At 38.7% G+C, this 27,390-nt stretch overlaps 2 protein-coding genes across 3 annotated transcripts; one reads left to right on the top strand and one right to left on the bottom strand.

Annotated features, from left to right (window-relative positions):
- The first annotated feature begins 1,890 nt into the window (after window positions 1–1,890).
- Window positions 1,891–12,247, top strand: LOC126866844 (loricrin-like). Its single transcript, XM_050620821.1, has 3 exons — window positions 1,891–3,114; window positions 6,031–6,562; window positions 7,013–12,247. Exons 1-3 carry the CDS (start codon window positions 3,033–3,035, stop codon window positions 7,434–7,436), a joined length of 1,038 nt encoding a protein of 345 aa, XP_050476778.1. The 5' UTR covers window positions 1,891–3,032; the 3' UTR covers window positions 7,437–12,247.
- On the bottom strand, window positions 12,229–26,374 carry LOC126866840 (high-affinity choline transporter 1). Of its 2 annotated transcripts, XM_050620809.1 has the most exons (7): window positions 25,937–26,374; window positions 24,890–25,221; window positions 22,075–22,445; window positions 20,096–20,400; window positions 17,885–18,164; window positions 15,845–16,062; window positions 12,229–15,036 (listed from the first exon to the last, which is right to left on the bottom strand). In XM_050620809.1, exons 3-7 carry the CDS (start codon window positions 22,346–22,348, stop codon window positions 14,320–14,322), a joined length of 1,794 nt encoding a protein of 597 aa, XP_050476766.1. In that variant the 5' UTR covers window positions 22,349–22,445; window positions 24,890–25,221; window positions 25,937–26,374; the 3' UTR covers window positions 12,229–14,319. The 2 variants fall into 2 exon arrangements, with proteins under 2 accessions (XP_050476766.1, XP_050476765.1); XM_050620808.1 differs by lacking the exon at window positions 24,890–25,221.
- Between the last annotated feature and the right edge of the window lie 1,016 nt (window positions 26,375–27,390).

Below are 27,390 nucleotides of genomic sequence, written 5' to 3'. Positions count from 1 at the left end.
CCGATGATAAACACATTCGAATCTGGGCCAACAATTCATATTACCGCAACGTTGTCATAGCGGGTGCATCTCAGCAACTGTGGTACGCTAGCATCGGCTACGTTATTACTACACGAGCAATAATAAATCGTCGATTTAGCAACGTTCTTTCAGCAATCAGTGAGAGCGCGCTAACTGCCGCGAGTGTTTCGCGAACATCGCCGTGTACGTCGGCGTAAAAGGGAATTAGAAAAAAACGGAAGGCGGAACGATATAGATCCGTCGAACGTACTTACGTGGCCGAAGATCGAGAAGCCGAACGTTTATCTAGAATCGAACAGTTAAACAGACTCGTGTACGCGGCCGCGATTCCCACGTTCGTTTATTTCCAGCCCGGCAAGGAAAACTGAAAAGGGTAGGAGCAACGAAAAATTCGCGCTCCGCTGAACGCGAAGCAAAATCCACGATGGTTGGCACGTGGTTGCGGGTAAAACGTAGAACCGTGACAGAAATCGATGCATCATGTCGTTCTTCCAATTTGCAGCGTCCAACTAGGCGAATAAATTTGCACGGCACAGGCTCAGATGCGATCTGCCGCTGTACATCATCGAGACAACGAAGATCGAGTAAGAGGGTACGAAACGTACGAGCGACGCGGCGGTAATACGTCGATTTGCTAGATTGCGCGCTAGTCGTTCGCCTCGCAGGAGCATCCAACTGTATCTGTATTCCATCGACGATATCGTCATTTTCACGAACAACTTCGTACACGTAGGCAGATCGTGTCCTCGGCCTAGAAATCATGCCCATCGTCATCCGTGCTCCGTATATCGCAATGGGTCAGAGCGAAACGTGTTCCGGGCAAATGCTTGCCTAAGTAGCGACGTTAGTCGTGCTTACCCATGCAGCCGCTAAAGTTCTTAATCCCAATTTAGCGGGACTATGGCTAGCGATGAATCGTTGCCGGTTGCGCAAAAAATATGGTGTAACCGGCGCTCCGCCATCGCCAGGCAATTTATATTAATCGAGCGTGATTATTAAATGAAACGAAGATTCTACATCCGACCGCCTTTATCGTGATCGCTGCAAGAAACGTCAGCGAATCTTTACGTTTGCGTCTGTAGGAATTGGGAACGACGATCGCTTGCAAATATCATCACGCTGTTGCCTTCTTCGTGTATTATAAAGAAATAAAAACCTATACCAACGTACTCTGTTTGTGTCACGTTATATCTAATTACATCCTAGTTGTACCCTGTTATGAATTATAAATATCTAGGTATAACGGTAGTCGCACGGGCTTAAAAAATATCAGATAATGTTATTAATTATGGCTTTATCCAATTCATGAAAATATTTATAAAACTTGAATAAAAAATGAATTTCCTATGCGCTTTACTATACCTGATTACGTATTATATATATTATGATATGTTATAAATATATAATATAATATAAATATGTATACATATTTAGTAGATGTATTAATATTTACTGTACCTGTTAATTACTATTGACCAGTCAATATGAATAATGGAATTATACGATTTGCAATAATTGAGTTTCATAAATACATAAATCAAATCAAATCACGCTTTTTTAATTTATTACTTTATATTAAGTGATATAACAAATTCGTACACTTACACTAATAAATGTTACGATTGTCTTATGTAGTATAGCACACGTTCGTTTTCTGAAAGACAGAGGAAGTTCCTCGATTTGATTAAAGGCTAATCGTCAAACGATATAACAATTCTACGATTGTTTCATAATGAAGATACGTTAATATAGTCTTTTAAGGAGCAATGGGAGCCAATGACTACCACACACACGTTTTGGAGAAACTTTAGGAGAAACTCGTTTTAATGAAATTGAAACACATAGTTGAGAATAGATTCCCGTAATATTTGACACGGTATTGGCCAACTACTCGGTTACTTATAATTCAAAATACACAAAGCTTTCTATTAAGAATGCAACTACTTTCCTATTCGATAAATCAACGTAGAGGAACTTTTGACGTCGTTATATTCACATCACGATTGAAACAAACGAGCGCCCAAAATTTGACTAACAATAGGAATTAAATTCTCACTCTGAACAGGCCAGCGTTTTCACTTCCGGAGCAAGCTTGTAAATCATTCGGAGAATACCGAAAATTACGCAAAGTCGTCCGAAACTAAGATCAGTCGAACTGTCTGGTCTTCTTCTCTTCCTTTTAAAAGCTAAACTTCTGATTATCGTACAAATGAGGTGACAGAAGCCCGAGTCAAAGGGCATCCTTTGAAAAGTTCACGTTCGGCGAACGTCGTTGTAACCAAAGAACGCAACGAATAATCTACATAGATATTTAATAAAATGACGAAACGTCGAATAACTGGCACGAGATGAACAGGCATGTCGGTGCCTCGGGTGATCGTTACCGTCGTCATCATCTCCCGATCTCTGCCATCGGCTGTGACATCAAGGCCGCGTCTGCGGTAATTTATCATAACAAGAGCTTTAAATTCGTGATGCGACAAGAAAAGGCACGAACAATACGAAGATCGAGAAGGAAGAACAGAGACGAACAGGTTTCGATGTAAGAGACAAAGAAAGGAAAAAATGGTAGAGTAACAGCCTGACCAGGGTCAACCACGATGCCAAGACGCATCTCTTACCGATCCTCCACCCGAGGTCCTCGATCCCCTCCTGTCCTCCACTTCCCTCACTGTCTTTCACCCCACAACTCGCCCCCCTCCCACGTTCACCAAGAAGTCTTGCCTACCTGGTAGCATCCTCTTGCACTCGCGCGAGGACTTTCTCCGAAAGACGGTTAACTATATAAGCGAGATCGACGATGTTTGAAGCACGTTAGACGAAATCTTACGGATGCGTCGAGTAGGCCACATCGCCTCCGCGCCTCTAGCTCACAGTTGATTCTATTTCTTCGTCCTATTTCCTACGTTACACACGTGAGCATATCGAGAAGTCCTCTCGGGGTAAAAGTTCGTGCATGTGAATCGGCTTCGGCTGTATCTTGAAGCTACATCAACCACTCGTCAGGGATCATGAGGCCCGCGAAAACATGGGCTCCCCTGGCAGCGACCGTGCTCGCTACGGCCCTGCTCTTGCAACCTATCTACGCCGAGGGTAAGAATATTTAGAAAAATTCGATACCTACGCGAAGAAAGTAAAAACATCCAGAACAATTAAACGAGATCGATATTTTTGTTACGTAGAATTACGAATACTCGGTTAAGAATATCCATTAAAAGTAAAATATAACGCGACATTTAACAAAGTGTCGAGCTATATTAGTTACCAAACTCGAGATAATAACTTCAATCGACGTAAAAGTTGGTACTTTCCAAGTGGCAACGTTGAAAAACCATGTCACGTTGAAACAATCGGTTCAACTATACTTCTCTGACTGTACGCTAGTTACGATCTGAAAAAGTCTCGTAAAAATAAACCCGATTTACGATTAAAAATCGAAGTCGCGAAGCGAAAGTATAATAGTCGAGGCGTTTTATTACCCTTCGAAACTACTTGACGGAAAACGTGCCGAAGCGCGTAGAAAGTCGAAAGCCACGAAAAAGAACTAGAAAGTTTAAAAAATTGACAGAAAGCGACATACATGATAGCACGATGCTTCTGATTAGCGTATACGTAGCGGAACTATCACTTTGCACTGATTGAACCGGGTGAAAGATAAATTACACGCGGTCGCGCTGCTCCAAGTTTCTCCTCGTGGTCGAACGTCGTGCGTTCGTTGCTGAATGAAAATTGGACGTGAAATTGAAAAATTAGCACGCGGAAAAAAATAGAAATCGTCGTCGCTGCTTCGAGCAACTGAGAATGAAATATTCAAAGGACGAGGCGCTGTGAATTATCGATACGGCTCATCGACGATGTCGCACGTACTAGTAAGCTAATGTGAAAATTGAACCGATATCTCGCCATCTGACACACTTCTTCTATAGTTGCGAACGAATATAAACCATTTCGATAAAATCAAATATTCCGCACCGGGCCATTTCAAAATTAGATTCGTCTTTTAATCGATCGGATAAAGAGAGGAGACTTTTCAGCGCGACATTAAACAAACTATACTTGCATATATGCAATATAAACAGTATGTATGCACATATTTATGTATATATATACAGACATATACTTTATATAAATACATACATGTATACATATGTATATTGTATATAGTACAATAGATATTGCACAATATATAGATATTGTACACAAGATGATAGGAAGAAAACCCGATAATATATTTCTGTCCCTTGATCTTTACGTCGCTCTATAACTAAGAAGAAATATTTTAACGTAAAATAGCTGTCAGTGGAGGGAATCTGTTTTGTAGAAACCAAATAATATTTTAATATCTTTCAACAATTGAATATCCTGACAAGCAATATTTTAAAAATTACACAAAGCGTGGAGAGATACGCGTTAAGCTGCAAAATTCAATAGAAGAACAATTTCGGGATCAATTGATTAATTTTATTAGGTCTTGAATATTTTACCGGTACATTAATCTGAATTTTAAAGCTGCTCTTCCATTTTTTTCTTCCTACAGTCTTCATATAGTTTTCGCAGTAAAGAACTTGTATTTCTCATCTACGGCAAGATTCAGGAAATATTGTGTCATTATGTAGCCATGATAAAATATAGAGTAGGAAACTTTAATAGTCCTTCGTTTTGTTTTTACGAAATCAAAGGCCTCGATGCAATTTCTATTTTGATATTGCAAGCGATGTAATCATTATTATTAAAAGTATTACACGAGACAAGCAAGTTTCTGAATAGGAACCGTTACAATCTACTTGCGATTTTGTTGCAATCAATTCTGTAGTTTATTTTATCGAAGAAATCTTAAATTATGTTTAATGAATAGTAATCACGTAAGTACTTCCGTGCTGGCTGAATTAAGTATCAAAATTTCACTTTACGTAAGAAACTATTTATTATGCAATTACTTTTGAGAAATTGAAATTCACACATATTTTGATTTACATTCGTTTTAATGTACAAGAATTATAATTTTCGTTTTGTAAGAAGATTAACTGAGAATCAATTTTGTAACAAAATTGCCTAAGAGTAAAAATTATTTAAGTTTAAATTAGTTAAAGTACGAAACAAACTTTCCAGTGAAAACCAGCGTGAAATATTTTGTTGTTATTCGCAGAAAAAGTACTCGACGAAAGGCATCGTTTCACTTATTTCATGACATGGCCTGAAAACAAGATTGTAGTTCTTAAATAGCGAAATAAGTCATTAAGCGAACCTTGAATATTCAATTACGAATATTCTTCCGGCAATGCTCTGTCAGGCAATGAAACAATAAAGGACAGTAGGGGAAGTTCAGTCACGAACTTGATTAAAGACAATGCGAACAGATCGTGGCTCTTGACCTCGGCAATTTCAAAGGTAGTGGTATCTCAGCAGATTCGCCGAGAAGGTTGTAGATGAGTTTAGAGAACACTGTATGAAGTTGTAAACTACGATCACACGACATAGTTAACAAGGCGAAGTCATTTAGAGATCTCCCACACTTTCACCGACTAATGACAAAGATAAGAACAAAAAGACACAAGGAGAATCATGATCTCGTTAACGTTGTAATGTAACGTATGTAATAGAAATTTCGGAACCTACAAAGAAGACAGGACTTCTTCCATACAGTTGCAATATTTATATATATAGTTATGAGAAGAAAATACAAAAGAATAATTGCATAACAATAATAGGAAAATATATTATTTGTAACGTGATATAACGAAATTCACATATTAAACAGAACTCAGATCAGCAAAATGCTTCCGATAGAAACGAAATAAGAAATACTCGTACAAACAAATCTAACAATATATTTGCGACTATGTTTACCAAATATGTTTACGTCATTAGTGCAACATGTTGCAAATATTAATATATCTAAATCTTATTTTACTAAAAACTAAAACAACGGCGCGAAACTACTTGGGGATCTGCTTGAAGGTCGTGCGTACAAGTTGAGAACTCCTGGTGTGAAGAAACGTTTATTTACAGCTCCAATTTCGGGTAGCTACTTACCACCATCAACAAGCTATGGGACACCGAACTTAGGAGGCGGTGGCCCATCCTCCATCTACGGTGCACCGTCTGGTGGTGGTGGAGGCGGCGGCGGCGGTGGTGGCGGTCGTCCTTCCTCGAGCTACGGAGCACCATCCAGTAGCTATGGAGCACCATCCAGCACCTATGGCGCTCCATCCGGAGGAAGACCATCTAGCACCTACGGAGCACCTTCCAACGGTGGTGGCAGACCATCTTCGACCTATGGTGCACCATCAGGTGGCGGAAGACCGTCTAGCACTTATGGCGCTCCTGGAGGCGGCAGCGGCTTCGGCGGTGGATTGTCGTCGAGCTATGGCGCACCATCGCGTGGATCATCGATATCCGCTAGTTACTCAGCACCTATTTCTGGAGGTGGTGGAGTGTCCACCAGCTATGGCGCGCCTACTGGAGGCGGCGGTGGCGGCGGATATTCAAGACCATCTTCCACTTACGGTACACCTAGCACCGGTGGTGGCAGTTTCGGAGGGTAAAATATTTTTTTTACGATATTTTTTTCATACTCGAGTAGCTCTAAGTGAATTAGGATTAAATCGTTTCGAACGAGCACAGCACGTATTGCACACATTAATCTTACTACGGTTCTCCAGCTTCTCTAGTATTCAAATCTCATTCTTATTTCAAGCGAAATGGATTCTTAACATTTTATGAGAAATTGTAGCGCAATATCAGACGAAAAATTCATTCCTGTCAATTACGATTCTTTCGTATCTTCTTTAAATTTGGAAAGAATGCAATTCCATCGGAAATGGTCGAAAGAACGCAGCAGGCTTGAAAAATTTAGCGAGACCAGCCTGTTTTTAATTTATTCTAAAACTTTCTTTCTCTTTTTCGTTGTATATAATCCCATGTACATAAATATGTATCGAGAAACTTTGACAACCAGTAATCGAAATGTTGGAATCGTTACCGGTTCCAGTTCCGGTGGATATTCTGGAGGCGGTGGTGGTTACTCTGGAGGCGGAGGTGGCTACTCTGGAGGTGGAAACGGTGGATATTCCGGTGGTGGTGGCTACTCCGGCGGCGGTGGAAACGGTGGATACTCTGGCGGAGGTGGAAACGGAGGCTACTCCGGCGGAGGTGGAAACGGAGGTTATTCCGGCGGAGGTGGAAACGGTGGCTATTCCGGCGGTGGTGGAAACGGTGGCTATTCCGGCGGTGGTGGCTACTCTGGAGGTGGCGGAGGTGGTTACTCTGGAGGAGGCGGCGGTGGCTACTCTGGAGGAGGTGGTAACGGAGGTTATTCCGGAGGTGGTGGCTACTCCGGTGGCGGTGGTGGCGGTGGCTACTCCGGCGGCGGAGGTGGTCAAAGTTACGCCAGCAACGGAGGCTACCAATATTAATCGGAAGAAGTTTTCATCTCGCGCGACGACCTTCGACCATGTTTCACCAATCATCAACCACCATCGAACGGGCCAAAAGAATTTTAACACATCGACATCCTCCATGTCACGATCCAGACACAACAAACTCATTCCAAACGTTGATCTTAGCCAGACCAATGGAACATCTGCCGATAAAACGAAAAGGAAGGAAGCGGAATCGGAGGTCATTCTCGCGAACCTAAAATCATCGCCCAAGTATTCAGGATCCGCATTAAAAGTTTAACAGTAACGCGGTAACGGCCGCTGCCTTGCGAGAACTTCAGTGTGTATCGTAGCAGGCGTATTTCTGAAAGCAAACGGAAGAAAGGGAATACGAGAAACTTAAAAGATTCGAGACGCTTTTGCTTACCTCTCTTCCTATTTGCTCTTAGGAAGCCGTCCGCTGATAATACTTACCATCGCATCGAATCGAAAGGAGCGAATTTCGTACGCACGAGAGTCTCTGAAAAAGGCAGGCAAATTGGAAAGAAAGGAAGAAAGAGACACGAAGATGAATTCGTTCCTCGTTCAGAGCCTGTAACTTATTTATTTTGTAAAAATGCTTTTTGTACTAATAAAGCCGCTACGCTGGAAAAAGAAACGTAATCACGGATAGAAGTTCATTGCGACACGACCTACCCTTTGTAGCTAGAATAAAGACCAACGACTATACATATACGTAAGGCGATTGAGCTCGTCGTAGGGTTAGTTGGGCGACGTAGTCGGTCGGTCGATTTATCGATTCCCTAACTCGAATACCGGGAAGGCATGAATAAGTAAGAGTTCTTTCTATTTCTGTCGTAACCTAGCTAAAAACGCGTATCGATATCGGGACCTACGGCTCCTACGTTGATTCGCTCAAATTATAACGGAATGTATCCTGACCTATTTGCCACTCCCTTTCTGCAATGGATGTTCAACGTTAGGTAATGACCACGTTTCTCGAGAATAATTGTTAGCCTCGTTTCTTCAAAAAACGAAGGTCTCCTCTTTAAAATCCGTTCAGAAACGCGAAGACGATGAATTTAATTCGCTATGGGGATGCTTACGCATTTATGGGAGATTCAAAGGCATAAAAGTACAAAGAATGCATATATACAAAAATATACGAAATATGCAAAATATTCGTCATGATATCTAACGAGTAAAACAAATCTCCGAGTAGGTTTCATTTCTCCAATTGGGTTTATAAAAATATAAATTTTCATATATCCGCGATGTATTAACCCTTTGACTACGGCAGACTTTGAGACGTACCAAGCGTACCACACGGTAGGAGTTCTGTCGCGACTTACACCAAGAACAGTGAAATTTTTTGTTAGGCTTACATTTCTGAGAAAACATATTGAAATAATTAAAAACACTGAATTCCATTACGTTAAAGCAATATTGTTTATTCATTCGTATTCTCATTTATTCGAAATCACACGTTTCCACAGAATCAGAAATATGAATTATCGTTGTTTCACGTTTGCATGTACTTTTCCTGACCTTTCTCTTATCCCAATACTTCGTTTCAAGGATATAAAAGACATAACTGGAAAATAAACATATTTAAATAATATATGGAATGTATGTACTGACGAAATATGTAATTGTCGAATTAGCATTCACTTACATCTGGTTCAAGTGAGATTAGCTGGAATTGCGGTCGATAAAATTTTCCGAGAGCCTATAGATGTCTACAGTACCATAAGAGCAATTCTTTTAAGCGCCTTTAGGCGCCTGCAGTATCACAAGTGCAAATGTAATAAGCGCCTTTAGGCGCCAACATTAGCCAAGGGGTTAACCGGGTTAACGACTGTTAATCAAAGTGAAAGTTTTCGAAGCAACGTAGCGTTTTCAATTTCGTGTTTACGTGGCCGTAAATGCAATTCTTTGCGACTCTTATTTCGCTGCTGGGGATAATTATTAAAATAACAACTCTGACTTTTTCGTACACTTTTTATTTTTAACATTTACGATCAACATCGCGTTCAATTTCTCAATTATACACGTATAATATGTCGTATAATACAGTATCGGTAACGCTTTCGTAATACATATACATAGATATGTTCTTACGGGGTAAGTCGGGCATTTTTCTTTGTTTTTACACATAATAATACTCTATGATAGGTAGGCGTCCCAGGCTTGCGAGATAGGACGAAAGTTACAATAACATTAGGTACGCGATTCCGTTTCAAAGCAGGTGAGTAGTTATGGAACACTGCGTTTCCGTAACGCTGCGTATTATTATAGTAACGAGTTCGCATCACTAGCTCGATTGAACCTTTCGTTTCGCGTTCGGCGTTCAGGCAGCCTTCGTTCGCACATTTCTTCTTCGCTTTTTAATTCGTTCGCGATACACGCGAGCGCTCGTTTCTCTTCTCCTCTGGCCAGATCGCTGGATAGTACACCCGAAATTAAAGAGAAATTAAAGAGACACTCGTCGCTCGCAAAAAATGAAGAGGGTCTCCCTAATTCTGTGGAGTTACGAAACCATCGATCTCTTTTTGCGAGAGGATAACCACGCTATATATATATATAAATATATATATATAAATATATATAAATATATATATGAATATATATATAAATATATATATAATTATATATATATATAAATATATATATATATATATATAGTACGTATATATACATGTCTTATATATATTTTTTTATCATGTTTTTTCCCTTCTTACGTACTTCCTTACCTTACACGCTAGTGTACCTAATATGTGTATGTATAATGTAGAGCACGCATCATGATATGTATAGATTTTCCGTTACATCGTTGATTACAATGCATGGTATTTGACATGTACGTGACAGTGGTTGTCTCACAATTAACACGTACGCCACTAGAAATACATCGGATCTTATCATATAGATTTATCTACGCAACAATATTCATTCGCATATCGCGAGATTCTCTTTCTTTCCCCTTACACGGTATGCCGTTTCAATGGAACAGGGTGAATTAACGAACCAAGATATGCTATGAATTATTACATTAACCTGTCGTCTCAAACGAGATCCTCTTTATATAGTTTATACTAGATCAGAAATTCAGCTTCTATCGAGAATCGAGATGATATACAGTAACTATTATAAATCATAAAATATAACTTTGTCTATCGTATCATTAAAATACTGGCGATGAAATAATATAGGCAATTCTGAACGTGTAATTCGTATTCTTCCTCACTTGAAGCATCTTCGGTTTCGCGTTGCGGCGTAAGTATCTCATTGACAGAGTAAAATCTTTTAACGATGAGCCAGCATGAAACCAAGCAAACTCACTGAACCCGGAATTCTTTTTTCCTTTTGCTGTTTCTCGCCTAATTGTTCCTTCAGTTTGAGCTACGTGCAATTCCAATCATCCGCAGAGGAACGTTTTACGATCGTCTAATTCTGTTTCTGGTTGTAAAAAAGAGATAGCGAAAAGAACGCGGTTACCAGCTACAAAGTGGCCACACTGGCGATATAATAACGATAATTCCGCTCTCCGTTGTCTGCGAATAGCTTGACTTAACCAGCCAACTCATCGCGGACTTAATAGCCGAGTGAAAGTCTTCTGTCTGTTGACACACAGAAGATGCGTCTGTGTATACATCGTGATGCACAGGAAACATTCTCTTTCCTCTGTCATTTGTCTAGATGTAATTTCACCACCGTTGGTCGTGCAAAGACGCCTCGCTTAACGAGCGCTATATCTTCTACGCCAGCGTACGCTTAAAAGCTACTTCCGTACGGAACTAACGTCGTTATTTTCTTATACCGTTACCTCGTGATTAAGAAGATGCTTCCTAAGATCTGACAGGTTAAATGAATAATCCGCGTGTAACTTTTAACCCTGTGGTTGGTATGGCAAAACGACCACATTCTAATGATTGAATACCCCTAGTTGGGAAGGAGGATGGTAAACGATAACGACGGATGAGAGTTTGCTTATTTCCAACGACGATTCGTGTCTACTTTAAAATAAAACTGCTACGATTTCATTGTGTGCGTTATTCGCTTGAGTCGCGTAAGATGATTGCGATCGACCGTGACGACCAATGAGAAGGTTCGAGACAAACGTCGAAAGAGCTTGGACGTTCGCGTGACAGGTAAGAAAAACTCGCACACGCTTCGTTTCGCAAAAAAAATTAATTTTCACGTGCGTTTTTGTAGAAGTAACGATCATACGTTTGTCCATGAATATTCATTACCGAAAACGGTAAATGAGAAACTCGTTAAGAGGTTCCGCTTACGTTTCTCTTCAATTACGTTCACCGTCCATCGTCCAACGAAACTTTCGACCGTCAAAGAAGGATATTCAGGGACGTGGGAAAACATTGTGAAATTCGGAGACTGAGTAGGAACTACTCGCTTAACAATTATACACACACCACTTGCTCTCGATTTCTCTGTTACATTTTTTCTTTTTTTTTTTTATTTTTCTTTTGGCGATAAAGAATGGGATGAGCAACTATAACGAGCAATAATTCTACTACATAGGCATTACCGTGTGGCCTTCGTGAACAACGTAACGGCTACGTTAAACAATAACCTACCCGATAAATCAATCATGAGAATTAACAACAGCGGCGATAATTCGCATCAGCGACATTAAAAACTACGACTTTAGTTTTCGTGTATGTGTGTGTGTGTCTGTGTCTGAGTCTGTATGTGCATATGCGTCGAGAAATCTGATTCTTTTTCTCTTCTGTTCGATACTGCTAATTCACTCGCAATTCATTTTAATCCCGATAATGTTAATTATATTATACATTTTATATATATATATATATATATATATATATGTATATATACTATATAATAAACACAACGAATCTGTGCTACGACCGATTTGTGTACACGATTATCCGTTCACTCACGCATCGTGTTCGATCGTTAGTTTATTCGTTTATGTCGTTTATGGACGTTTAGAAATGAGTTAGTACAAAGATGTGAGTTAATCAATGCAATACTTTATACAAGAACTTTTAATCGGTATGATATTTATCAACTCGAATATTTTATTTTTTATGTTCAATTGATGTCTTTTAATAATTACGATGTCGTCTTACATCGTGATCTACATTTACGATATTTACGATTTCCTATAATTTTTGTATCGCGTTTATAGTTTTACGATTCATTGTGCTTATCAGACGAACGTAAGAATTTTATAAAAATCGACAATTTATCGAGGCAAAATGTTATTTAACCCTTCGATCTAACTCCGAGGCCAGTCGTACATCGAATAAATAAAGGACAAAAGCTGTGGTTTCGAATGTAACATCGGGCTCTGTATCGTTGATTGAGTTGAGATTTACATGCCTTCAAATCACCGTCATCGATGCAAAAGAAAAATTCGAGTTGGCTGACCCCGGTAGTTTTAACGCGTGAGTCACGAAAAATCTCGAGAAGTTCTACGAGCGGCTAAGTGACATGCTAATTTATAACGCCTAACTCCGCTTCGTTTTTTTATAGTATAAACGAACGTGCATACATCGTGTGTATTGACTATGTTTCCAGTCAGATTAAGCAAGGGAAGAACGATGAGTCGCAAGTACAAAAGCCTCTTAACGTCTTTTTGTTTCTTTCTTACTTTTATATTTTTTTCTAACATCGAGATTCTAAGATGGACTCTAACCGATGGCGGTATATTATTAAATACTAATATCATGACAATGAATAAGACGAAGAAAGTGGAACGATGCACGTGGAAGAGGACTAAACGATAACGTGATCCGTCTAATTTAACTCGTTCTAAAAACTTTGCATGTAACGTTCATCTATAGACTCTATCCTATCCGACGATAGCCGCTCGTCCAGAGTCAGTGTCTGATAAACTGTTTCAACCGACATTGAAACTCTCGATGATCTCGTTGCTTTCCCCTCGCATTCTCACGATTTCTGAAATACGCTTGATGGTAACGAGAACGAATCGGTCGTGCATCAAGACGCTGGTTTTCCCAAGCTGGTTTGATAAACTCTAAATTTCTTATATATCTATACACAATTACATACGTACGCGCACATATATAATTGCATATAAATGTAATTTATATACGTATAAGTATATGTGTGTGTGTGTGTGTATGTGTGTTTGTGTGTATATTTCTCAAAAAGGAAACAGATTACTAGGCCTAATTGGCGGTACAGGCAGAAATTACCTCGCCCAACTATCCAAGAAGCTCCGATATTTAAGAGTATTGCACTTTCCTTCCAGTTCCATTTTCGCGCTCATTCGACCACTTTTATACATTTCCTTTCTTCTATTGCTTTCACTATTAAAGAGAACGCATGGGCATTCTCAAACAGGTACACATCACTATAGAACTGTAACTACGTATAAACACAACCATGAAACAAGATTCGTGAAGAACTTGGAGCAGATTGGCATGTTTTGGAGCTTCCTAGACGTGGGGAGAGGGGGGGAGGGAGAAGAAGCGTGAAAGCAAATTGGGAAACCGAAGCAACAGAATCAGGATTTCTATCCTTCGACAAAGTTCTCTTCAACGAGGAGAATAATCGCGCGAAATAATACTTAACGATCATACGTTCGATCTCGTACAAAATTAATCTTAGCAACGAACGCGATCGATAAAAACTGTTCGCTATATATTCATTTACATTATAAAAAATCTAAATTGACGTTTCAGGCAATTTCACAACGAATGTTCTGACACGCATTTGCGCTCTCCCTTTATCTGTCCATGCAAAACACCGTTCCCAGATATAGAAACTATCGAAAAGAGTTGGAAATGACGTATAGAAGGAAGGAACGAAAAGAACTAAAAGACTGAAGGAAAAGAAGAAGAACAGAAGACAGACCTGTACCGCCGCACTTATTGTTGGTCACAGCATCCGATCACGGAACCAGGAATTAGAACGCGGTGCTGGATTGCGGCTGTCGTGGCACGTTCGGTCCATGAGGCACTAGGTGCGCTCTACCTCCGCCTCCACCGCTTCCGGCCACGACGCCATCCGATTCCCCGGCTATCTTACATCCCGGGTCCATGTCGTAGTCCGGCTCGAGTGCAGGATTAACTCGGCCGTTTGATTCGTCTTTGCTTCCGTAAAGTCTGCCAATACCGGCAGCTAGGACAGCCATCTGTTCGCCCTCTGCCGGATCTGGTCCGACTCTTTCGACGTCTTCCGGTATGTTGACCACGCATCTGAAGAAGTCGTATCCAGGCGCCAGCCTGCCCGTCAGGAAGGCTACTTGCGTGCCGTACGACACGCTTATCAACGTCACCAACGACATCAGCATTGCCATTGTCCTGAAGGGGAACCCTTGAGTGTTTGTCTCCTCGTCATACCCCGGATAGTGAATGAGCGCGGGTAAACCCATTAACGGTTCGCCACCGCTAATCCTCACAATGAAGGCTATTATGTAAGCAGCTAGACTGCCGTAAGTGTTGCAGTATTCTTTGAAGTGGACCACCATCAACAGCTGAGGGAAGAGGATCACGTAGACCAAGTCCGAGCACATCGACCAGAGGCCGTAGATCGAGGGTATCGTCAATGCCATCACTGTGCTCAATATGCCGACCACGCCTATTCCCACTCTCATCACCCAGATGATCTCCATTTCCGACGCCTGTTTAACGGGGAAATGGCTAGTAGAGAGGGCGGACGTCGATTCGATTCTACGATCGGCTGCATCGTTCGAGGAAGTGGATTGGCGGGTGAGCGAGATAGAAAGGAGATTTGAGGCAAATACGAAAATATGGGATGATGAGAGCGCGATGCTGGTGAAACATCGTTACGCAAATACGAACCAATGAAGACGTTTTCTATGGTCGGGCAAGATGTTCTATGAAACGTGGAAGTTTTTGACACGGTTACTTTTACTCGTGAATGCACAACTAAAAATTATGATCCTGAAGGAAATCGATAACACGTGATCCATATTCATGCGTACGTGAAATTCTACGATTCGAAGAATCTGCATCTCGCGTTGAATACTAGAATGCAATATCGAAACTGCATGATCGCTGCGTTACTCCGACGGAGCCGTCCGATACCTAAAGCATCGTTGTGGTACTGTCTTTGCTGACTTATTTGTCAAGCGACGAATAACTAATGCAGATTCCAATTTTGTTACGTTCGTCCCCGTTTCAAGAAGTAACGATATATCGCTCCTCGAACAATTACTCGAACGTGAAGCACGTTCGAATTTTGTAACCACTTTCCTATAAATAGTCAGAACCGAAGATGGAGAACGCATGATGGTAGTGATGACGATGGCCATGATGAAAATAATACTGATGATGATTCGTGCGACACATGATGTCAAATAAAATTTAAAAGCGATGACAGGCGAGATTGCCGAATGATTAAATGCATGACACAACACGAAATTAAAAACAGAAAGTCGACCATCTACGTAAGAACGAAGAACTTACCCTCTGACGGAAGATTAATTTATAAACGTTTCTGGCGAACATGGAACTAGCCGAAAGGATGCTACTATCCGCTGAAGACATCACTGCTGCTGATACTGCGCCTAACCCAAAAAAGGAAACGAAATCTGGCGTCAAATACTGCAAAACCATTGGTAGAATCATGCTTGTTTCTGCCTCGGTGAAAGGATATGGACCGGTGTATCCTGTCTCGTTCCAAGCTACAACAGATTTCGAAATATTTTTCGTTGTTATATAAACGAATTGATAGAAAATTATATACCATGTAAATATTTTATAAAAGGACGATACCCCAAACAGTGAACAAATCAACTTAATTTAATACGAAGTTCAATTCACGCGAAACGTCTAATAGAGGGGAATTTAATAATTGAATTATTGGCCTTATATTTCTATATCGATCTATTAACAATTAAATCATCCAATGCTACAAATGTTTCAGAACGAATAAAATTTCCTACAGGTACTGTATCATTTCCCAGTTTATAGAATATCTTGTTTTATCCTAACGGCTTATCTGCCCTAATATATTTCCCCTGTCATATTAAATGGAAGGTGTTAACGAATACAATGTCCATTATATAGCAAAAGTACAAAACAAATACGCTACTTGACTAGCAGAGAATTTTGATGGTAAAATATGATAAATTAGATAGTAAAAATATTGTACCATATTTGAACGATATTTTACGTTCGAAGATTCTCACGTATAATATTTCTTCACTCATTCTCTCAAATTCGTCTACAAATTTAATCTTACATATACACGTAACACCTATATTATTACTATACATGTACGTATACGATGTGACATCATGTCTGTGCTTTTTGTGTCGACGTATACCTCAACCTGTAGACACGTGTAGATAAGAAATTATTTGCTTTCATGCCTCGGAATAAAAATACACAAGATACCGATACAGCGTATCGCATTAGTTCCAGCGATTCTATTGTGCTGTGCGTTAGTGTACGAGTCGCATTATCACCCTCACCCTCGTTCCGAGAACACCATATGACAAAATCCCACGCTATTGTACACGCTGTGGGATATCAAGGCACCCTTCGCCCACACACCCTTCCGTTACAACACCGACCTGCTTAGCCCTGGAACCTTGTAAATACCAGTAGTCCTCTCTCTGCAGTACTACCAAATGTCAAGTAGCCTAGGAACGCGAATGGGGAGGATGACGAGCAAACCGGGTCTAATTCAATCCCCTTTAGATTCGGGGACCCACGAAACATGTTTCTCTCCCCTCGAACGAAAGCAGAAGAGGTTGCTCGTAGGAAGACGCCCGAACCATTCGTACAACGTCTCGTTTACTATTAATACGATGAGATTGGAATTTTCTTTATTCTAGCAAACCATAGAAAATGTACAGCTGGGTCGTGTTTGCGAATGACGAAACAAGTTTGCAAAACTGATGCACTTTCTATGTGAGGAATATTCTACGATAGAATTTAGATTTATAGAGTATCTGGTGGTATAGATAATTCCGAAAATTATAATTCGCTGTTATAAAGCACGACGTCGCACAGAAGATACAAGAATGGTGCAGTAGCGCCTGTAATAGTACGAGCACCTTCGACTCGAAAGAGAATTCTATACATAAATACGTGTATGAACAGATAGTACAAGGACAAAGTATAAATAAGGATTATAGAGTGAACTATTATAATATACGTGCATCACTTTATAAATATACTAGCGAGAATTTTGCGTATGATTTATCTCGATGTTTTAAATACTTTGATTTCTTTAAATTTCACAAAATTGTGGAATCTAGTTGAGAAAAACGGTAACGAATTTTTTAAATGTTCTGTCTTAGCCGTAATGTTAAAGAAAAGGAATAATAATATAATCAATGATAATGTAATCAAATAGATACAGATCGATAACATAGATTTGAAAAAAAGTGCAAACGAAATGTTGTCTTGTCGTAACAATGACCTTAATGGGTTCGTGCATGTTTAAGATAAAAGTATTCTAGATGTGTATCTTTAGATTAATATAATTTTACTCACGCGTTGCTTTGGCGATTGCACCAATTAGAACAGGTGGGATTGCCATGAGAATACAGCCTACCGCAGCTACGTAACTCAACACTTGCGCCCTTCCAGCCGTTTTCGAAGATAAGACCCGTTGAAAGTACACTTGCCAAGGGATGCCACCAAATATCAACAAAAGCCCATAGTCTACGTAGGACCAATATTCTCCTGGTTTCACTTCGCCAATCCAATCCACGTCCATGGATTTAAGGGATTGTACCTTTGGATTGGTCCAAGCGAAAGGAATGCACATCCACTGCAATCAAAATTATATTATCCTCTTTAAAAACTGGATACCACATGACACAGCATATTACTTTTCGTTAAATTTAAATGAAAAAGTAAGAAGATATGTTCTTAACGTGAGAGCTTCTTCTAGTAGTTCATTGTTAATCAAATAACTAGCATAAAATGTAAGATGTAAATTAATATTTGTATTTAATGCAATATGTTTTCTGTATGAAATATAAATTCCACTATTTTTTAATTTGAAATGTGGTTAATTAAATAACTAACATAAAATGTAAAATGTAAATTAACATTTGTATTCAATGCAACATGTTCTTTGTATAACATATAAATTCCACTATTTTCTAATTTGAAATGTCGTTAATTAAATAACGAACACAAAATGTAAGATGTAAATTAATATTTGTATTTAATGCAATATATTTTCTGTATGAAATATAAATTCCACTATTTTGCTAATTTGAAATATTTCCTTCTTTGGAAGCAGAGAACGAAGTAGATACCATTACTTTGCTATTCAAATTAATTGGATGCAAATTAAATGGGAGAAAGACAGAAAATTTTGCGATAAACTACGAAGGCGGCTTTAGAACGATTCTTATCATTGAGTAAAGTAATTACAAATGAATGAATACAGATTACGTTATCCATCCATTGACTTGTGGAAATATTAAAGACAATTATTTCCAGGAAATCTGGTACTATCGTGATTAATTATACTTAATGGACGGGTACGAAAGAAGATTATACAAAAGAAAGTAAAAAAAAAGTTAAAATATCTGTAAATTATAGATTTCAATAGCACATTTTACAAATCTAGTGAATGTACTTATTACAATTTTTAGTAGGTGAAATGAATCTCTATTTAGGTTTTATTTCTTTAATCGTGTTTATAAAGATATGAATTTTCATAAATATCGAATGAAAAAGAGATATTTAGGAAACCATTTAAAATATTAAAATATAAGGAAGCATATCTTTGAAGGACGATAAAAATAAATTGCAACTCTAAGACAAAAAGTTCTAGGTTACTTGCAAATTCTTTAATCTGATAAAACTTATAATAAATGATAGTTTGATAATATTCTTAGGAGAAGAAGTAGGTCACTACCTACGTAACATTGAATGAATTTGGTAATATAAATACTTGCGGTACTTGAGCCCTCGTATCGATCAGCAAAGCCAACTTTACCACAGGACTCAGATAATCGAGCGACTCAATAACGTAGAACTTTCTGATCTAATAACGCATTGCCTTAAATAGAAGTGATTTATCAATGATACTTTGCAAGTGCGATACAACGCTATATTTGTCTTGCGGCTAATTTTATTTCGCAGAGTCGAAAATAATACGGCAATGTAATGATATATTTAGAAAATTGTGTTTAAGGAATGAACGAACACGTTTGCTTCTAAGACAAAAATATGTAACTATTACCACGTACTATAAGTGATTACAAAATACTGAACACGTTTGTAAAAGCAGAGAATAAAATCGATGATAACCTTCACGTTGTAACCCTGCATGATAAATTTCCCCTAAGGGCTTTATGAAACAAAAGTTGCTGTAAATAAATATAGCAACCTATAGAAAGAATGATTTCATTCCCTGGTGAGCAAGGTAGAAAGATATCGCAATAAATTCAAATCGAAATGTACCTAAAGAATATAATAAATATTCTTATCGAAGGATATGTTATATATCAAATTTCATGGAAAAAACTTAGCGTATGTTGTTATGAAATGAAATCGAAAAAGAACACCCTAATACTATATTATATTCATATTAATAAAAATATTTTTCGCTATTTTATAAGCTACAAAGAAGATTGTTTTCTTAATATATCAATATTATTGAAAAACACGTATTATAGTGGTATGAAAGAACGAGAAGTGTGTACATATTTCATGGTATACGTAAAAACATTCGCAACTCACCAAGCCTATGAAGATGCAAAAAAGTTGAATAACATCGGTATAAGCAACAGAGTAAAGACCACCAAAGAGTGTGTAGAAAACTGCGATACAGGCACTCAAAATGACCGAGGTTCCCTGATCCATGTCGATGATGACCGCTAACGTCGCACCCAGAGCTGCCAGAATACCTGCGGCCCAGAAGACCTCGCCACAGAGGGCAGGAAGAAACAGAAGACCTCCCATACGTTCACCAAACGCATCTTGAAGAGGATCTAACATCGTGACGTACCCCTGTTCTCGCATTTTGTTCGCGAAGAATATACCACCTGTAACACCAATCAACGTGATACCAATTAATACTGATAACGTGTAGCAAATTATAAGAGTATGAAAAATAATTATAAAATATATATATTTATTAAATAAAATAATTATGGCAATTATAAAAAATATAAAAAGGAGATACAAGGATGCACACTACCATTCGTAAGTCACAGGATAATTAATATATTATAAGAAGTGTTCAACTATATATAATATAAGCCCATTTTATTAAAGTTAGTATTTGAAATTAGACTGTGTCTCATGATTTATCCAAAATACACAGAATATCCAAAGTGTAGGATTGATTTTACAATTTAAGGGCTGACACAAATGTTCATTTCTTCGACTCTTTTACTGTCAAATATTCCTTTCGTCTTATCGATGAAAATTCTTTTTTGCCAGTTATTAGCAATCTAAACACGGATTTCGGATTTTCTTGTACCGAAAATACATATAGTACTCCGATATTAGGATCCATTTTAGTGAAAATATATACATTTGTTATTTAATTAGTCGATAATATTTGAAAGTACACAATGTTGCTTGTAGGCAACGTCGAGTGTGAAACGAAAGATCGTATTCATAAAAATATGAATTTGCACAGAGAGACTATAGTCTACATTCTACATCATAAGTCGGCATCATGTACATATAGTGATACATTTTTTATACAATCATTCAGTGAATAGACGCCTATAGTTTCAATGGATGGTTATACACATGTTTATTCTTTCTCGAGGCCATTCGACTACGTTAAAAACTTATTACGCGTAGGAGTCTTGATTACGATCTATTACCTTGCTATACTACGCCGTAAGAACTAGCAAGTTTTCAAACGACCATAAGCTTTCTCCAACTATGAAAAAATAACTGTCGAGAAATATCTTCAATCGAATCAAGCGGTATACATATACTATATATTGTATATTGTGTATTAGTTGAGTCCTTATATGTATATATATAAACAGATACATCGGAGTCTACTTTTATTATAAGTTCAATTATCCATCAATTTCTGAGTAGTTACAACTCGAAATGCCTAAGCTTTTGAGAACTGGTACGTATACATTGTAATATACAATTAAGTAATAACAACAATTTGATATATACTTGGAAATCAGAATACCTCGACTTTTCAAAGTATCATCCGCCTAGTTTCATAATTGAAGAATATTTATAGAAAACATTGTGAGTACCAAACTTGAAAAATTTTGATTTCTTATTGAAAAATGTTCTACATACCAATGAGAATACTGTAGTATATATAAATTATTTCTTACGCTTTGTTTATGCCATCTATCTAAATGAATGGAGCATTGATTTCTCTTTACAACTAAGAGATACAGACTTTTCTACAGATGCACTTTCCCTTTTCATGAATTTGGACTACATAAAAGCATAAGATTTCTTTTCCTCCTGGAAGACTTGTTCCTCGGCATTTACAATGTCTTCTACGAGCACTCTTCGATTGATTGAATTATAACTTTATTCTCTATCGTGATACATTTTCGTAACTTTGACAAAACGCAAGAAGTTTTTTACAGCAATAGAGTGCACTATCTTAGAAAAAGTAGCAATAAACCATTATGATTCACAGACATTGAGACCAGGATGAACGTGTTAAGAAATCGAAGGAAACAAAGAGAATTGAAATTTTGACGAAAATTGTAACTTACCAAAAACGAGGCTAAGGGCGTATCCGAACGGAGCCTGACACCAAACCAGACCTCTCGTGTAAATAGCTTCGGCAGTGCCGTTGATGTATCCGCCGCCGACCCAGGTCGCTGTCATCGTGAATATCCCGACGAACAGACCGATGGAACGACCTGCCAGCATCACTTCCTCCTCGGAGTCGTTGCCAGCTTCCTTTTTCCTGGCCGCCCATATTCCTACGGCTAGGATAAGCGCGTAGAACAGGATGATTGAGACGAGACCCGCTATGTTAATCATCTTCGGAGAGTACGGGTCCACTTGCGTGAACTCGAACTGACGGAGACGCAAGTCCGAGAGGTATGGCGGTCGATCTGATTTTGGGAGATTCGGATACCTGTTTACAAATGGGAAATAGGTTCTATTCGTAAAATAATTCCTGGAATTGTCGATATCGATATTACAATACTAACGAACCTTAGGCAAACTGGCTTACTTACGAACAAACTAAATCTTTTTGCTGTTGCGAGTTTTCAAAGAGTTTGAAGAAATTCTACGATACTTGTTAGTAAGCTGCTGATAGTTGTTTGTGTAAAGTTATATTCCTGTGTACGCGGCTCGTAAAACTGGAACTGAGTGGAAATTTCTTTCGCCGGCTAATCCTTTCGAGATGGATTTTTTTTTAACTATGAACGCAATGTTATATAGTAGTATAAGATTATAATACGCTCAAATTTGAAAAAATATGGATTAATCCTGCTTTTTTAAATGGGATGTGTAGTTTCATTCATAATAGGATTTTATGTCCAATGAACTTCACAATGGTATCAGGACAATTATAACAATCCTCTTAAAAGTTGCATTGTAACACATCACGACATTAATCTCATGACGGTTAGATATTACGTGAATACTGTATTTTGAATATTTCACGTATCTTTCCACACTGTATACACATACTCTGCAGTTTTTCACCTTTGAACTCGGAAATGCATAAAATTCCACGGTCTACTTATCGACGTATTTAAATGCAAATGTTCGAAACTCTTTCAATACAGATGAAAAGTTGAAAGAAATTTAAGAAGAAAATTTCCCTTGTGTCGAGAACCATCTAACTCGTCACGAATTGAGCACGAATTAAAATTAAAATCGAGAAAAGTAAGAGAGAAAATGAAAAGCGATATATTATGAGAAAGTAGCAATTATTGAAAATAACTGATATGAGAATTAGTATAGAAGTTCTTAGGTTGCTATCAAAATTACATTAACTGCGCGGTAAATGACTCGATTAAATTAATAAATATTAAATATAATATTAAAAGATCAAATATACTAAATACTAAAGTCGATAAATGAAGGATACCTCTACCAATTTCCAGTCTCAACTGAATAAATATAAAGTAAAAGAGTTGCATAGTTTGTATAATAAATCAACGCCATATTGCGAACTTATTGCAGAAGGCTATTTTTCATACAACTGAACTCATATCCATTCATGAGCTTAGTTATAACTAGATCGTCAGATTAGTCTCAATTTAAACAATTTTTGGAAAGATCCCTGAATCTCGTTAACTTAAATTGACTAAAATTAATCAAATCGAACTAATAAATTGCTTTAAAGCATGAGTTAAAATCGTTTTAATAGGGAACACTACTGATTAATTAGATATGTAATAATTAATATCATAACATTCTCAAACGTTACGCGTTATTAGGTACCCCAGAGAATCTATATTTCGCTTTGAATTCAATCATCTTGGTGAAATTGCACTTTGCTTTTCTAGTCAATTAATGCGGCGGTCGATCCGCTCGCACCTAATGCGTGCAGTTAAGTGTAAATTCCATGTTCCTACCCAGAAGGCATTTAAATCGCCCGGTTGAGTTCACCCTCTAATCCCATTAGTCTTGCTTCACACTATATAGGGCTAACTCTTCTATTAAACAAGAAAAAAAAACGCATAGCTTTACTAACGTAAAAAAGCAAGAAGACGTAAATAAAACACAAAGGTTCAAGGCCTTGTCAATAAATGCAGCGGAATTAATAAACAAAGCTGGATTATTTGCATCACTCTGTTAACACGAGGTAAATCTCTTCGTTCGAAATGTTGATACTACCTGCATATTACATTGGTACCGAACATTAGTTTGCACGGTAGCAAAATGAAATTGAAAGAATGAAATGTCGTATTATATCTGCTATCTGTTGCATTTCTCGTCAGTACAAAAACAAAGTTCGGGTCGGTGTTACCACGACTAATTTTTTAAATTTACATCGTAACACAAAATTACTATAAATTTACCGTGTATCATGAACACAATTTAACACCACATAGCAATAATCATATAAATTATAGTAACTTCATAAAATGTAAATTATTGAAATGTAAATTACTTAGAAGTGAAATATTCGCAAGACTTTAACAGGAGAAATGCAAAATTGATATCGTGTTTGCATCTATTCAAAGAAGAAAATTCCGAGGATTAAATAACAGCAAGATTTCCAATTGCGATGGCTAGCCGACGTTTGATATCTCACGCGATTTACGAGAAAATTTCATAACGAAGTTCCAACACGTCTGATCGATATTCAATTTATACTTTGTACATTCATAATTTCGACAAATTCATTTTTCACAAAATCATATTTCCCAATTATCTACAGAAACACCGTTAAGGTATATCTTCTTTCAAATTCAAATCTCCGATAAGTTCCTTTTCACATATACACGAAGAAAAGATGAAAGCATGGGGAATCAGAAGAAAGTAAAGGAAGCTTATGCAGCGAAACATGCATGTCGAGGAATTTTCGTGCGTGGATCGATAAGAATAAACTACTGGTACCTCTGAAGACCCCGCGGGGTACAATCACGAAGTAGTGGGGGACAGCCTCACACGGGTACCGGCGGCATGTCCTGATGACGGTCCTTCCAGACGGCCGACGACGACGGAGGGTTGGGATTTGGGGGGCAGCAGTCACCCCACCGGAGCGAGGTCTTCTGGGAGGGGCTATTCCTTGTTCTAAACGCGAGGCCGCCCATGGGCACTGATGGCCATCGATTTTCACCCAACTCACCAAGCGTGCTGCTACTCTGCTGCTGCTTTTCCTTCCTTCTCGAAATTTTGCTTCGCCTATGGCACTGATACCGATCGTGTCGATCAGTACAGTTCTTCACCTGAAATACATCGATCTGGATCCTCCTAGGTACGTATACGCGTTTCTTCCAAAATAAAAAAAAACGAGACAAGTGTGACAGTGGAGAACGAACTTCTTCTGTCGTCCAATCTGATCTGCTTGAAGAGCTACCGAATAATCGCATTACTTTTACTTGAGAATATTCTTAGACGAGATCGGTTTCGCACGAGACACCAAGATATTTTATAATTTCAACGTTCCAATAATATCTGTAATAATTTGAATAGCAAGTATCAATTTTTCATATCGACTTATTATTAACTTATTTCGATTTATTTTACTGTTAAACGGCACCACGATAATAAATGTTATACTTGTACGAACGTAACCAGGAAATACCATAACCGCGTGTATATGTAGAGAGTACACCTCATGTAACACAGATAAAACCAGGCACTAGTCGGTAATTCTTTTTTCCTTCTGGAGAAGCCGGATAGACGAACGTTTCTTCCTTTTGCGTTTCATAAATACCTACAAGGTACGGAATCGATAGATCGCACTACCTTGGCCGGTAGGTAACGGTATCACGCATTTATGTCACCAACTGAACAACAACAGCAGACAACGCGGAAATGAAATTGGTCGCGTATACACAAAACAACTCTACCTCGGTTCAAAGCCATCAGCGGGGGTCTATGAAAACCTCATTCTTCAAACAAGCTATTGAACTGCAGACTTGAGAAAAACGTACTTACAGGTGCACCAAACGATGTTTGTGATCTTCGAACGTCTTTCTACCACTCGCGCACGTTCCAAGCGTCGCAGGTGAAGAGCGGTCCGTGAACAATTCGACGGCTTCTTGTCGATCACTGTCGCGCATCGACCATTCACAGTTACGTGAAACTTGTTCGAAAACGATAGAACAACCATGAAAAAGCAAGGAATCGCGCAAAGGAAGATGATAAGGTGGATACGAGAACCTAACGAAGAAACGTGACGGAAGTAGCAGAGGATGACGAGCAACGAGTGCAATGCCCGTGACAGTTGTCCTCGTCCTCGTCTTCCTCTTTGTCGTCGTCGCCGTCGTTGCCGTCGTCGTTCTCGTCAGAACGACGCGCTCTCGGTGTCCTTAACGGTCGTGGAAGCCACCTCGTACTGAACAGTCGGTATCTTTCTCGTAGTCAAGGACCGACAGCGGAGGAATGGTTCCGTGATATTGATTCGACCCTCGTGACGTCATACAGACTCACGGGGGTGCGTCCTACCCTCTCGCACTACCTCCATCTCGCTCCCTCTCGGCCTGTTAATTCGCACCCCTCTCTCGTTCGTCCACCTCCACTTCCCTCTCCGTGTCCTCACTCCTCTCTCGAACCCCTGACGGGATCGAAGCCGGGGGCGTGGACTCGGTGAAGAACCGCGAGTCTGCGCCTAAAATACCGCGACAGACATATCAGCTCCCCATGGCTCAGCCGTATCAACGGAAATCTCGCTGAACGGGTCTCTCTCTCTCTCTCTCTCTCTCTCTGTCTCTGTCTCTGTCTCTCTCTCTCTCTCTACAGTGTATAAGTATCTCGCCATATGATTACGGGCAAGGTAGGCTAGTTCGACTAATTATGCGAGTTAAAAAAAGTCCAGGTAGGTAGAAGCGCGCCGAGCACCATCGATTTGACCTGCCACTTCGTTCGGGTCAGTAAAAATAAATAAACCCAATTTGACTAAAAATTGTATGGCTTGGGACATTCTAATTGTTGAATTTTCAGATAGGATATTTCGTTTCGTGGAGAAATGTATTGTAAATGTTTTAAGGTAAGATCGTTTCTGAACGACTGCGCGATTTTTTGAACAGAAATTAACGAAACGTGGAAAATTATACAGAGTTCACGATACGATATTAAGAAACACCGATATATTTGTTGCCATGCGTTGAAAATAAAGTTTGCCAAGTGTTTGTTTGCAATGTGAGTTTCGTGTTCTTTCATTCACCCTATTTATTCTTTTATAGACACCGATCGATCGAAAGAACAATCACAGTTCTAGATTTTTACAATACATCTTAAACCATAATTTATGATATCCACGAATAGAGTTAATGAAAGTTCACAACTCAAAATAAAATAAAAACCAAGAATAATTGAATTGTGTATACGTGAATTACTAAAATTGTTACGTGAACAAATTCAAGTATTTTATGTGCAAGTAATCACGCAAC

The sequence above is a fragment of the Bombus huntii genome, chromosome 6 (assembly GCF_024542735.1).
Source record: "Bombus huntii isolate Logan2020A chromosome 6, iyBomHunt1.1, whole genome shotgun sequence".
Taxonomy (NCBI): domain Eukaryota; kingdom Metazoa; phylum Arthropoda; class Insecta; order Hymenoptera; family Apidae; genus Bombus; species Bombus huntii.
The sequence above is the reverse complement of the archived record's forward strand: the minus strand, read 5'-3'. Positions and strand labels throughout refer to the sequence as shown.